Source organism: Dreissena polymorpha, chromosome 11 (genome assembly GCF_020536995.1).
Source record: "Dreissena polymorpha isolate Duluth1 chromosome 11, UMN_Dpol_1.0, whole genome shotgun sequence".
In the NCBI taxonomy this organism is placed as follows: domain Eukaryota; kingdom Metazoa; phylum Mollusca; class Bivalvia; order Myida; family Dreissenidae; genus Dreissena; species Dreissena polymorpha.
This window is the reverse complement of record NC_068365.1, coordinates 59,730,288-59,744,665: the sequence shown is the minus strand read 5'-3', so window position 1 is coordinate 59,744,665 and position 14,378 is coordinate 59,730,288. Positions and strand designations below refer to the sequence as shown.

The 14,378-nt window shown below is 35.7% G+C and overlaps 2 protein-coding genes across 6 annotated transcripts in view; both read right to left on the bottom strand.

Annotated features, from left to right (window-relative positions):
- The window catches only part of LOC127849572 (uncharacterized), a 247,385-nt gene that overhangs the window by 193,094 nt on the left and 39,913 nt on the right, over positions 1-14,378 (bottom strand). The gene's annotated exons all lie outside the window — the stretch shown is intronic.
- The window catches only part of LOC127849562 (baculoviral IAP repeat-containing protein 7-B-like), a 94,501-nt gene continuing 81,652 nt past the window's right edge, over positions 1,530-14,378 (bottom strand). The window contains exons 1-6 of one of the 3 annotated variants that reach the window (XM_052382275.1): positions 9,776-9,911; positions 6,805-7,617; positions 6,482-6,642; positions 5,989-6,106; positions 5,506-5,862; positions 4,691-5,164 (exon numbers count right to left, since the gene is read on the bottom strand). In XM_052382275.1, coding sequence (XP_052238235.1) covers positions 4,968-5,164; positions 5,506-5,862; positions 5,989-6,106; positions 6,482-6,642; positions 6,805-7,468 — 1,497 coding nt within the window. In that variant the 5' untranslated portion in view covers positions 7,469-7,617; positions 9,776-9,911 and the 3' untranslated portion in view covers positions 4,691-4,967. Of the gene's footprint in view, positions 4,491-4,690; positions 5,165-5,505; positions 5,863-5,988; positions 6,107-6,481; positions 6,643-6,804; positions 7,618-9,775; positions 9,912-14,378 lie in introns of those variants that run through there. The other 2 variants (XM_052382276.1, XR_008034913.1) reach the window with 2 other exon arrangements.

Here is a 14,378-nt window from a genome sequence, read left to right as displayed (position 1 = left end):
GTTGAACAACGACAATAACAAAACACGCAGGTATGCACTTCTTGATATATATGTTAACATACTTTACAGGCATATCATATCTAAGCAACTGTGCGCATTATGTTTTATTAGTATCATAAAACAGATGAATAATTGGCGCTTTTGCTATGATGTCATACTGTATTTGTTTATATACTTTGTCTACAAATGTTAAATAAAATCCTGTATTGTAACACTATTAGGCCTGATAGGCATGCGTGCTGTAAGATTTTATGTTGACAAAAATTACACTGACACATGTTTCGGTCAATAATTTGTTATTTTATCCGCTCTAGGACAACCGGGTTTAATACATGTGCGTAAAGTGTCGTCCCAGAAAAGTCTGCAAATCAACGACGACACAAATCGCCTTAATTGGATTTTCGCTAAGAACTTTTCCTTGAAAAGAAAAATTCCATTTAAGAGGAAAATGTCGTCCCTGATTAGCCTGTTCGGGCTAATTTGAGACGATACTATACGCACATGCATTTGCCCCGTTTTTCCACAGAGGCTCATTTCTTTTCCTTGTGATTTTTCTTATGTCATGTTAATGTTGCAGTTTATTATCGACATTAACATAATAATGTAACAAAATGTATTATACGAAGAAACTATCTATAAATCTGTTTAATAAAACCCCGATGGTTATGTAACTAGCATACTAAATTTATGTGTGTAATATTCAATTTACGCGTCAGGATTTGGTATTCATATTTTCATTTTCTGTCTGCGTATGTACATACATTGAGATAGGTTCACGCGCGCGTTTGGCTATGTTAAGTCAGGTGTACGCGTGGGATCAGCTAGACATGAAACCGGTTTAAACCCGCAATGCTTCGCATTGGCCTTTCCATGACCAAGTGTTCATCATTAAATGTTTAAAGATGATGTACTGTTATAAGTGGATTTGATAATGACAATAATTTCCTGGTTACGTTCCTGAAGTTTCATTATTGACGATATTTATAACTGTTGATACCATATACGTGCTTTGATACATCACTTTTATACGAATATATTTTTGTTACCGACCACAGAAAATGGCATACGAGTACTATTTAGGTGCTGCAGATATTTACAGATGAATTGAGAGTGGTATCCCCGTTACCACAACATGGGATTAGTGCTTACGGTTAGTGTAGAATTAAATACTAGTATTTCAATACACTACTTCCTGCACAAAAACTCGTTGAAAGCATAGTCTTAAGTTTGTAATTTAAGATTTTAATTCAAAACCCAAAGTGCCCGTTATTTTATTTGAAACGTTGCATTTTAAATAGTGGCACTTTCAAAAGTTACAAAGGCTATCGTCGTTAATTGATATTTAAATAATATTGCGCTTAAGTTAATTATGAGATGCTGATGTGAATTAACTATTCGCATGTGTTTGGGATTGATTTACCGTCGTTCCGCAGTATTTTTTGTTGACTTTTCACTGTGTTAAGATTTAATGCAAAAACAAACACATACAACAACAAGCGTGTTATAAAGTTCAATATAATACCATTAACGGCAACAATAAGTCCACGATTGTTTACGCTTATACATTTTACATAAATAGATATTGCATAAAAGTAAACGACAAACAAATAAATGCAATACACATTTCGATATTTGTTATGAATACAATTGTACAATTAATAACACACTTCCGTTATTTTAAATATAAACACGAGCAAGAAGATGATGTTAGTAAAAAACATACATCAAACATTTGCTCTCTAAATACAATAAAACGTTTAATAATGAATTAAAAGAAATATTTCTATAACTTTAAAACATAATGATTTCAAAGCCACGAAACCAGACTGTCAACATTTAAGATATTGTTTCAATACAAGTGCAATCTCAAGCTAATTCTGTTTGTATCGCAATTACGCACTTATTAATTGGATGCCATCTGTTTTAGCCCAAATAATAATTTTTAGTTTAGGACACCCAGTTTTTCCCCGTATTATAAATGACTTTAATTTGGCGGATAGTTTCATTGCATAAAAAAATTCCTATTTGGTTACACATCACCCATGTGTTTTTACAGTCATAAACTCTAGCAGATGAGTGCACGACGTTGTTTGACCGTTACATTTGCTTCATTTGGGTAGATAGACCTGTACCGGGTAGATACTGGTTTCAACCGATAGCTTTTAGTGGTTATAAAGTTGAACTGTCAGTATTCGATTCATTAAGCATATGTTATGCTAAAAAGTTCAACCTTGAAGTATATTTATGTAAAACAATATTACACATATAGTAGGTCTTTTAATTTATTGAACACATTTATTTTCGTAACGGCGTGGTATCGACAAGCACACGCTATGATTTCGACAGTTTACGTTATACAAACGAATATCTAATTGTCAATCCAATAGGTATACCTCTAGGGTGTCTCTTAATTTGAGTACAAAGACTTTTGGGGAAGTTGTGTGTATCTTAATTTGCGGACAACGACTTTTGGTAAAAGTTATGTGTATCTTAATTTGCCGACAACGACTTTTGGGGAAGTTGTGTGTATCTTAATTATCGGGCACAGAAATATTCAATTATGCTTTTAGTGTTTGAAGTCTTAGAGTTACTATGATAAGCTACCTGCACACAAATGTTCATTATTCACTTTGTCCAAAACTCATTTAACGCATAATCCCAATAATAACACAATTAATATATCCACCCAAACTCAACTTATTATCAACTGAATGTTTTATTTTATAATTTATAGACTTTTGCTGGTATAAATGTATATGTACAAAATAATGAATTGTTAGGTTTTAAAGTGCTGACAATGAAATTGATAATTTTATGAAACATATAACTAAGAAATATGAACATTGTACATTAAGTCATCCTATGGGAAAACAGAACCATTTTAAAATCTAATTTTGATTTCATAAGTACAGAATAAAAGAAAGCTAAATACAGCTTAACTAAATAGTTCTGCTTGTAAGCTAACACCTCCAGCTTTATTCAAGGTAATGAGCGGATAACATTTTCCTATTTTGAGTTAGGCTGACCTTGACTTTGACCATATCGGTCCCAACTGCAATCCGAAGCTTGGTCTTAAAGTTAGTTACCATCATAAACCATAAGAACTCCATCCAAACGCCATTCTTGATATAGTTACTTGACATCAACCTTAAACAGAATGGCCTCAAACGAATTCTCAAACTATTCCTGTATATGAGAAATATTGTCATGATATAAAGATGATTAATTCTTGATCCATTTGCTGATGTTATAAATCTACCATGTAGTAGTTACTTCCCTTGATATATTTGATACTGATTTTATATTTTTGATGTATGTTTGCTTCACCTCACATGTAGCCATCGAACAGGTAACACGCAATAAAAGTATATACAAACTTGTGGAGTTCGTATGATTGATGAACACATAATTATAATGACCAACATTATGACATATATACACACACACACACAATATTAGTAGAATATCTCCATCCATTATCAAGTTATCTACCAGACAACATTTTTCTTTTTAAAGTGACCTCAACCTGGGGCCGGTTTAATGAAAATCTACAACACCCGACTGTAGTCGCGCGACTGTGTGGTCGACCGACGCTCGTCGGCCGCCAACTGACCACTCGTCGCGTTCAAGGAGCAAGTTGCCGTGACTGTGGTCGCACGACGGTGTGGTCAGTCATTTTGCACGGGTTTTGGTTGCCCAAGAAGCGTCAAGCGACGAGCAGTCAAGCGACGAGCAGTCGTGGTGTGAGGGGTGGACTGCGGTCGCTCGACAGTACGTCGAACAACGCGCGGTCGACTGACGATCGTCGCTCTTTATTTAACCCGGTTATCGTCGCACGACGATTATTCGCTGGTACAACCATACCTACTCGACCATGGTCGCTCTCATTAAACCGGGCCCAGGCCCTAGGTGACTTTGAATGCATCCCAATATAGGTTTGTGTGCAATCTACAAACAAAATTGCTCTATCCAACATCAAGTTATTGAGACTAATCCATGTTACTATATTTAGTACAAGTGATATTGACCTTTATTTGACTTGCCGTCAAAACAATCACAAGCTAGGTCCACACGCAAGCATTTTATTTGCTTCAACAAGATTGTTTAAGGCAAACCAACTAATTGAACGGAAACCACATGTTTGTTGTTTTTCTTTTTTTAGTAAAAGAGACCGCGATATTGATCCAACTGGCTCCAAATAAAATCCTATGATAGGTCTTCATTCAAGCTAAATCTACACAAATTTAAGTAAGTATCTCCATCTCCAGCGGAAACTGCATTCGTTTTTTGTAGCGGTGATCTCGACCTTGATCCCATGTGCTTCAAATACATTCCAAAGCTAGGTTTCTATCCCAACTTGCGAAATGCCGAATTTCATTGAGATTGGTCAATGCAAACGAAAGTTATTGACCGGAAACCACTTGTTCACGCCACTCGACCTCACGCCATACCATAGTTTAATGGTCAGGATTTTCAACTGTGTTGAAAGCCTTGGTAAAGAATTTCATGATGCATTATGTCATTTCGCAGTTGTAAAGAATGACGCATTTTATACGTGGCTTTTTAACTGTACACTTGTTTCGGAAACAAAAGGTTAAACACTCTAAAGTGCCTGAAATCGTAGCAGAACAATTTCACAATCGTGATCGGCAAATAAGCTTGTCAAAGAGTAGTAAATATCAATATGAGCTAACAATATGAATATATATTTATACATGTCAACAGCTAAAAAGTTATATTGTTTCTTACAATCTGGAAAACTTCAAATATTTATCATCATTATGAACATTGCAAATATAAATAGTATCGCTCATTATTTCATACTGTCAGATAATTACTACGATTGTATGCCTCAATTTGGGTGAGAACTCACTGATTCCCAAAACCATGTTCCATAAAATAACTACACATGTTCTATAAAAGTTTTCCATTAAGGAACATATACCATTTGATTTCCGCTTTACTTATTATGCCCAGAATACTTTAACTTTGCTTTCAACATCTGATCTGCATATGGGACAAGCACTAATTGATTTAGCACACTCTTCACAGGTTGCAAGGTGGCGACACGGAAGGAGGGTCACGCATACCTCCTTGTCCATACATACTTTACACACCCGCTGTTCTTTGAGTTTCTCGTTTTCCGTAAGAACATCGTCGACTTCTACAATACAGATTAAACATGCAATGATGTTCCATCAAGCAACATAAATTGGCTTCTACAGCTATGCCTTATTTTATAAAAATGATTGTAGAAATTCAGATATTGTTTTTATTTTAACAAATATACGGACAGCAGCAGGACAAAATTGAACTGTTAACAAACTTAATAGTAAAACAATTATCTAAGCGTATATTACTATAACAACTCGTGTGTTTTCAACAATCACAAAATATGCCGTTGAAGTCGCTTTGTGATTGCGCAACGGTTTATATGCATTTGTATTATTTGATGTAACAATTGTTTATGCTTATTCTATAAAACACAGAGCGTTTAAACCTCACCTGAATGAATACTTGCTGAGGAAAAAGAACTAGGGTGGCTATTCTGCCTCAAGTTTTGTAAACGCTGGTAATTAATACTGCCAGTATTAGATTCCTCCACGCCTTCCATCACCAGATTCTCGATGAACAACTGACTATTTAAGGCCCCGGCCTCGTCACTAGGCTGGGAAACTCGCTGACCACGTGCGGTCATGGCAACTGAACCGTCGGACCCGTTGACCAAAAGACTTGATAGGCTTGAGTTTGTATTGGCCACGTTTTCAGTGAGTTTCGCTTGCATTTGGGCTTCCTGTCTCTTATGTGTCATTTCCTCGACATATTTTCTGATATCATTCGCAGTTACTAGATTCAGGACACCTGTTTTAACATGATGTATGCAATAAGAATACATCTTGGTGTTTTCTGATGAAAACAAATCACAAGCCAGACTTTTTCGGTGTAGTAATCTAATATGCCGATCAATATAATTGCAATTATGTATACCATATGTGTGTAATGCCTCCAAGACATTCTCCTGGGTATACCCGTAGTCGTTCAGTGCAGCTAGAACGTGTGGACGTCTAAGGAACTCCTGGTTGCTCGGAGACTCAACATGTGTAGCCTTTGAAATCACAGAGAATACTCATCAATAACTGAGGCTTCATACTAGTAAATCAAATTGCGAGATACTAAATATGAAATAACAATGTATACAAGTATATGAATGTGTTTAAGGATTTGGAAAACATGATACCATACCAGGATATAAATCATATACGTACAATACTTTAATGTAAATGAACATATGACGCAGCTTAATACACCGGGATAAAACCATTCATAATCCTTAAGACTAATACAATAATTCAGTACTTGATATCATCCGGTTTACACACAAGCTGTTAATGAATATATGATCAGCCGTTTGCCGGTCTGGCATCACAATAATCTTAAAAAATTCAGTTGTAATTCTTAATAATTTCTATGCTGCACTCACCAAACCATTTTTGATGTTGATGACAAATTGTTCGCCCATCTGTTTCCACACAAAGCCGCACTGTGGGAACCACTTTGCGTGCTCTACCCAGGGAATGTCCTCTGGGTCCCAATCATAGAGTTCTCCTCCGCACCAATAACATTTACACCGATCGCTTTGACCTGTATAAATAAGTTTTATATAACACAATCATGAATTTGAAACCAGCTTGCATGGATTCTTTTCTCAGGGATGCACTGTTATGCATTGATGTACTTACAAATATTTCATTGTAAAAAATAAAAATGGCATACATGCAAAAACACAAATAACTTGCCACGTACCCATGTACAACAATCCGGCGGCTGCCAGATCTCTCGGTGTTTGTCTCATCTGTGCAGGCCATCCCCTGTAAGATCGTAACCTCGTGTGTTCGTCTGTCCAGTCTTTGTACTTTGGCTCTGTGATAAATGCTGCTGTTCGTTGATTTGACGCAATTGAAGTCAACGATGTTACACTATGTGACTGCGGTGAGGCAATGGGATTACCATTTCTGGTTGGAATTAAATTTGTAAGGATAATGGAAGATTGCGGAGATGAGTATGCAAAGTTTCCAGCTGCAGTCGTTCCTCTATTGTTTGTTCCATTCAACGTTTTGACTTGTGTTGTTTGCTGAGCTCTGCTGGCAGATGGTATTGGTATATTTCCACACTCATAACCAAACGCAAACGGACATTCGGGACAATATTTTCTGTGTTCATTGGCAACAACATCACCAGGTTTAAAATTAGCTAAACTCGCTCTACAAAAAACACACTGTACGCGATCTGATACGTGTAAACACATAAACCCATTTTTAGCCAATTCTTCCTTAGTCACATTTGCCCAATGTGGCCAGTCATGGAACGTTGAAAGTCGCTCGCTCTCACGGTAAAAGTGAGAATAATAATCCCGTGGGTCAGGAGCATAGTCTTCTGCTAATTCATCGTCAGTGTTTTCATCATCCATCTACTGATTATGAATAAACAGTCTGACAATGGGCGCAGCGTCTTCTTCCAAATCACAATGCAATTTTTATCAATTCAAATCTCTTCCGTTGTCGCTTTAACTGGTCGCTAACTAGTGTCGCCAATTAATTTAGATTTAGGAGATAGAGCCTGTAATATACGCAACTATATTAGTTTATAAGTACAGATGAACAGACATTTGTACATAGGAAACATATACCCACTTTTCCACCTTTCCTTTCATATTTGACCTTAGATCTCTCAATGTGACCTCAACATTTGATAAAGGGAAACGTTGTCTTATTCAGTTTGAAATCCGTTAATATATGGCATAGTCATTGCTTAGACAGGAATTTTCAAATTAGAACTTTGATCTCATAGCTTGACCTAGACCTTGAGGCAGATATACGGGGTTGACACGAGGCACGTCGTATTATGATGGTTTTTATCTGTGCAAAGTACATGTAAAATCCAGCAATATGTTAGACATTTATGACGGAGACAGGAGTGTTAAGGTATTTTATGGCCATTGATGACCTCTGACATCTAAGTGTTACCTTTTTGAGGTAGACAGACGGGTGTTACATGCGAAACTGTTTCGCATGATTGTTTACTTTTGCGAAACATTTTGTCATCCATAAACATACGGCAAAGTTATTGCTGAGACATATATTTTTGAACGGACATCCAGACAGCGAGACGGACGCACAGACCACAAGACGGACACGGACAATGCGACTGCTATATGCTTCGTTCTCCGAAGGGGTGCAGGAATAAAACATACCATTTAACAAAACTAATGGAATATGTATGCCTGATGGCTATATCAAACAATTTTCAATTATCGTTTGTAATTATACACAACAAACACAAATGATCGTTTGCTTTTGTTTTCTGCACGTATTTTTTATCCCATTCGTTTTCGTTTGCTCGAAGCTTTCGATTCTGTAGAGAACTTGGAACCCATAAATGTACCATTTGCTCAAGTATATTAACAGCACACCTCGTGTTTTTAAAACTTTACAAAAGCTCTCTTTGACAAAACTGTAGGCTTCTTACTTTTGTCGAGACCGCTTGCGGAAGCTCAATTTATCTCTTAAATTGGTGGTTCATGCATGAGAGTGCCCGTCTTTGCGCGCCCATCCGTCGGATCTTATCCGGACAGTTACATAAGTCGTTGAGTCGTTTAAAAATACCAATACATAAATGGTCATTTTTTTGGAGACGGATTAATACGTACAACATCTGTTAAGAACTAAGTAGTAGGCCAAGGTCTTACTTTGGAATTGATTATTGGCGTATTTATAAGTTATTATAATAACTTCATCATTTTGTAAGCAATTTCAATATGGCTTGCAACAATTTATGGTTATGTCGAGACGGCGTGCAGTACTCTCAAATCAATGTTATAAACTTCACGGTAAAGGCCACACTTTTCAGTTGAAGATCAAATATTAAATATGATGTATAAGAATTGTGTACCCAAATGTTCGTTGTAGTTGTAATCGCTTTCTTGTGAATTGTTTACCGCACGTAAAGAAGAAAAACATAATACTATTTCAAGTTGGTTGAAAGTCTACCATATAAACCATGTAATTTAAAACTAAAACAGAGTTGTCTTGGTCTGAACATTGGGATACCGTTTTAAATTTCCATTTTGAATACTGAGGTGTATATTATATTTTCCGCCACAAAAGACGTTACGCACAAAATTTACACCATCTGCATATCTAAACGTTTTTGCATTTGGATTATATTTATCATGCTATTAAACCGTCTAAAATTACAACCGCAAATTGAATTTACCACGATTTACCAAATCTCCGTTACTAAACTTAAACAAGAGAAATGCCCATCTGAATAGCCTTAGCGTTAATTGTAAAAAATACATATACATGTATTCAACTGAAATCAAATATTCGGGCTTCTAAATAAATAAAATTAAGAAGTTTATAAAAGCTTCCCAACATGAAACAAACAAATAGCGCTCATTGCTATTAAATAATTTGAATCGATAATATTTAATATGTGAACAAGTCAATTTCAAAATTCAAAATAGAGAAAAAATAAAGTGTCATGTGACTTTACATCGCAACCGTTATTTTGAAACACTGCGTACAGCATACCACATATCGGTGTTTAACCAAACGAGAATTTCGAATTTTCGTCGAGTTTAAAAGGAAGCTATACAGTGTTTAACCCTACAAGTTTAAACTGTACCGTGATTTCCAGTATGTTAGTTTATGCACTTGAGTGTTATTCAATAATATGATAAAGTTATAACTAGAAAACACATAGATCTACTTACATGATAACAGTTTCACTGTATTTATCAACAATGTTCTTCCATGTTTAACAGCTATGTGAGCAATCTCTTGCACGACGGTTAAATTACATTCACCTCTGTGTTGGGCTCAGAACGGACTATTGTTATGAAAGCGTCTCATTCATGTCATGATCATACCAAGCGTTCATCATTGAGGTTACAGTATAGTAAACAATCTCTTGCACGACGGTTACATTGCATTCACTGCATTAAAGAAAACCATCTCATACGATGCTATCTTATATAAGTCTTAATTCATTATTATAAAATTGATATGGTTTCTTGATGTTAAGAAACCAACATACATACACATGTCGAAGCAATTCCTAACGTCACTCAATAAACATTATGTTCAATTGTTGACATGTGTAAAGAGCGTGAAATGATTCCATCTGCGTAAATGGGCAATAAAATAGTTCTTAAGAGTTGCATTAAATCTCGCAAGTTTTTGCACGATTTATCGTACATTAAAAAGTCATATTTCTTAATTTTATGCATGCGATCTTAAATATCCAATCAAATATACATTGAATGCGTTTGTTCGGTTTTAGCTATTTTATAGACAAAATGGCGTGCTGAGCCTTTCGCAGAGTTGTATGTGAGAGCAAGGAACGACAACTCTGCGTGGAGATTGCTATGTGAGAGATAACGCCTTTATTTACACAAACGAAGTGGTACAAGTAAATACCGTATATGACTTATATCCGCGTATGACTGAAGCGGTCGAATATGAATATATAAAGGCTTTACATAAATAAAAGTATATTAAACAGTGAAGATTGACTTAATAATATTGTGTAAAATAATATTTGTGAGTAAATAAATTTTACTCACAAATGATATAATTGAGTATGAACGAATAGGAATACGCAAGCTTTTAGGCTAAAAAGGCAATGTCTAATAAAATGCCAAATTTTTAAACTTTTGTTTTTACATTTGCACGAAATAACGTATTTCTCACTATACAATGAGATCAAAACCTTGCAGATAAATATCAATTGTGCCCCTATTAATTTTATTCCGCCCTATCGTTATTATCCGCGAATATGAGTCAAATACTTGTTTTAGACGCATCACAAGAGAAACAATTGCAAAATGCAATTTCTTGCACGACGGTAACATACAATTCCTTACTGTGACGGACTCTCAAGCAGTCCGTTAGAAGTCATCTGATTTTAAGTCACATGGTCGTAACATTCAAAAATGGCGACAGCCATTGCAATGTCAACCATTGAACACTATTTGTATGTTGTCGTTTTTTGCGAGCATTAGACAAATGAAGTTAAATGGACAAGACAAGGAAGAAGAAAGTTGGTGTACATTTAAATACGACGATTGAAAAAAAATCCCTACTTTTTGATTGTTTGAATGAAGACTACAGTAAATAGATAAATTAGTAAAATGTTCTAGAATAAATTCGAAAGTGGTTCATGCGCACTACGTCTACAAGTGAAAAGATGTGTAGCGTCCTCTTCAACTTATAAAACGCCCACTTGACTTTTCACAATTAGCAACCAGGCAGGAATAAATATACGACTCTATATACAGTTTTCTTCTGTTCAAAATTTTTGCACGACTATTATAAATGATATTGTGAGTGATAATTGTATACATACAATCCTGAACATAGTTTTAACCATATTGCTTAATTATACCTCAGTCACAAATAGACACCGATCACCGTCCGATCAGCGGCCGACGTAATTTTTCGCTCATCGGGCAGGCGACCGGCCGATGATCGCACGGAAACCGGGCCAATTTGTAGCATCGGGCGGCGTGCGGATTAATTTTAAGTCTCACTTAAAATTTTACCCGACGTCGGGCCCGGGAAGTAATCGAGTTGAGATCGAAACAAGATCGGACGATCAACGCACGGGTATCGCCTCTTTTTTCGATCTCAACTCGATTCCTTCCCGGGCCCGATGTCGGGTAAAACAAACTGTGATATAAAATTAATCCGGACTCCGCCCGATGCTACAAAATGACCGATGTGCGGGAAAAAACGTCGGCCGCTGATCGGACGGTGATCTGTGTCTATTTGTGACTGAGGTTTTAAACTTTGTCACTCGTCGACGTGTCCAGTCTTCTCGATGCCTGGAGATCGGACACATCGGCCGGCGACCGGATTATTTGTGACTGAGGCATTACGTGAATCAAGTAATTTAAATGTAGCACACTGTTTTAAAAATCACCAATAATGACAATGTATATCCAATATTGGTCTTAATTCATTATCATATGGATTTTGTTGTTACATGTAACAAACAATTCATTTAGACTTCAGAGGATATTTAAAATTTACACGTATTGTATATATATATTTTTTAATTAATCCTACTATGAACAGGGCAATACATACACTATTAAACTATACTAAAGAACACACAACCAATTTGAAACGTTAAGATCTATAAAGTTTTGGTTAATCGGAGAAAACTCCCCGTTCTAAATATTGAGGTTTGGAAAAGTTGATACCTTTCTGGTACCTTTGACGGTGATTTAGTTGAAGTTAAGGATAAAGTTTAAAGGAAAATACGATCGTTTGTCTCAAATTGTAACTCCTCTGAAGTCCCGGCTAGGATTTAAACCCAGACCTCCTCTTACTTCTGGTATGGAAAGTATTCTATTATAAAATAAAAGGGCATGCTAGAGTGAAATGAACAATGTTAAGACGTTGAACCCTTTAAAACTGTATTTGAGAAACCTCCTTTAAGATAATTTTCACAGGACCTTTCTTGTAAACCACTAATATGTGACTCTGCAATATATTACAGTTTAAGTTCTGATTTTCAGCATTTTAGTTCATGATTTTTAGTATTATATTTAATCTTATAAATGGTTTTGTTTTCCTTTGTTTATATGCCCTAAAATATGGCATTTTAAAGGACTTGTTCTCACCTTTTAGTTTTTTTAATAATGACAATTTTGTTTGAATACAATAATTGAACAATTAAAATACCGAAACACTTTTGTAATAGCTGGAAACTTATGAGAAAAAAAATTCCAATCTCAGTCTGTGAACAGTTCTGGTGATAAAATAAATTAGCCAGTATAAAACTTATTAAGTACAAGTAGAACTGTATAATAAAATTGAAGAGACGAATTATCTGTCATTATCTGTTATAAAGCCATTTCAAACTGAGAATTGTTAAAACTTCGTAAAGGTGGCATTTCTGCCACAATCTAAGTATTCGTCTTCGTGTCTCATGATATGGTATGCAATGGATACATTGCACAATCAGTATCATGAAAACAGTTACGGTCGCCTTTTTAATCGTTCTTCAAAAACCGTGTTGATATTGTTGTTTCATGTTTATATTTTGCATATCAGCTTACACCTAGGATTCAAGATCTTATTATAATAAAGAGTATGTTTGACGAAAATCAATATAATCCTTATTTACATAAAAAGTCTCTTTGGAATATGTGTTGAGTCTTGGTATTTGTAGATACTTGCGTTTCCTTGCTAAAACGTAGACCAAAATTCTCAATTATAAAAATGGCTTAAGAACATAAGTTTGCCACTCTAGTCGTGATAATAAATAAAAATAAATCGTCTCTATGTGAGAATATATGGGTGAAATAGTGATTTGGTCAATTAATAAGCATATCATTACGAGCATGTTCAAAAAATTTGTACTGCTATTTGGAAACCTTTTTAAAGAGACAATAACATGCAACCGGTCAGTTCATAATATACCTCTTAGATTGATATGGGCATTGCTATTGAAAACCGGTCTAAATGCATGTGAATTCCACACAGATGAATCAGGGACGATACTGAATGATTGAATTGCAATTTTTATTTGTTTGAAGTATCTTTTCAGCAAAAAGCCCGTTTATGCGGAAAGTGTCGTCTTTGTGAAGACTGCACAGTCTTATCTGAGACGACACTTTACACACATGCATTAATTCCCATTGTGTCAGAGCGCAACTCTTTTTCTAGAGGCAATGTCTGTGGCATATATCCTCTACGAAATCAGAAGAACAGCATGGTGGCGTCAAGACGTGGTGGTGTCAAGACGTGGTGGCGTCAAGACGTGGTGGCGTCAAGACGTGATGGCGTCAAGACGTGGTGGCGTCAAGACGTTGTTGCGTCAAGACGTGGTGACCTTAAAACGATCTCTTGTTGATCACGGTTAATTTGACGTCATGCCTCCTTTCAGAGTTTATGACCTACGACTGCATTCCTCCAAAGTTACCATTTGTTTTAAAATATCTGAATCAACAAACTGCAACGGAATACGATTAAATACTACATTTAAACATGTCATATACTTAATTCAGTTAAGCTGTAATGATATCATTTGTATTGGATGTATATGCACATTATAATTTTTTAATTTTAAATGTTGATACTTTTAACAAAAAGCGCCGATGTAAAAGTCCGGGCTGATATGAAAGTCTGGGCTTATATGAACATTTAAAAAAATAATCAGGAATGCTAACTCAGACAAGGTAAATACAAAATGGTTGGTTATTAGAATCAGTCAAGAGACGGTATGAGCTAGATTGCACTTTACCGGTACGCAATCGTTTACCACTATCGACAAAGCGGGTTTAGGGGAACGGTAGCCCACGATAT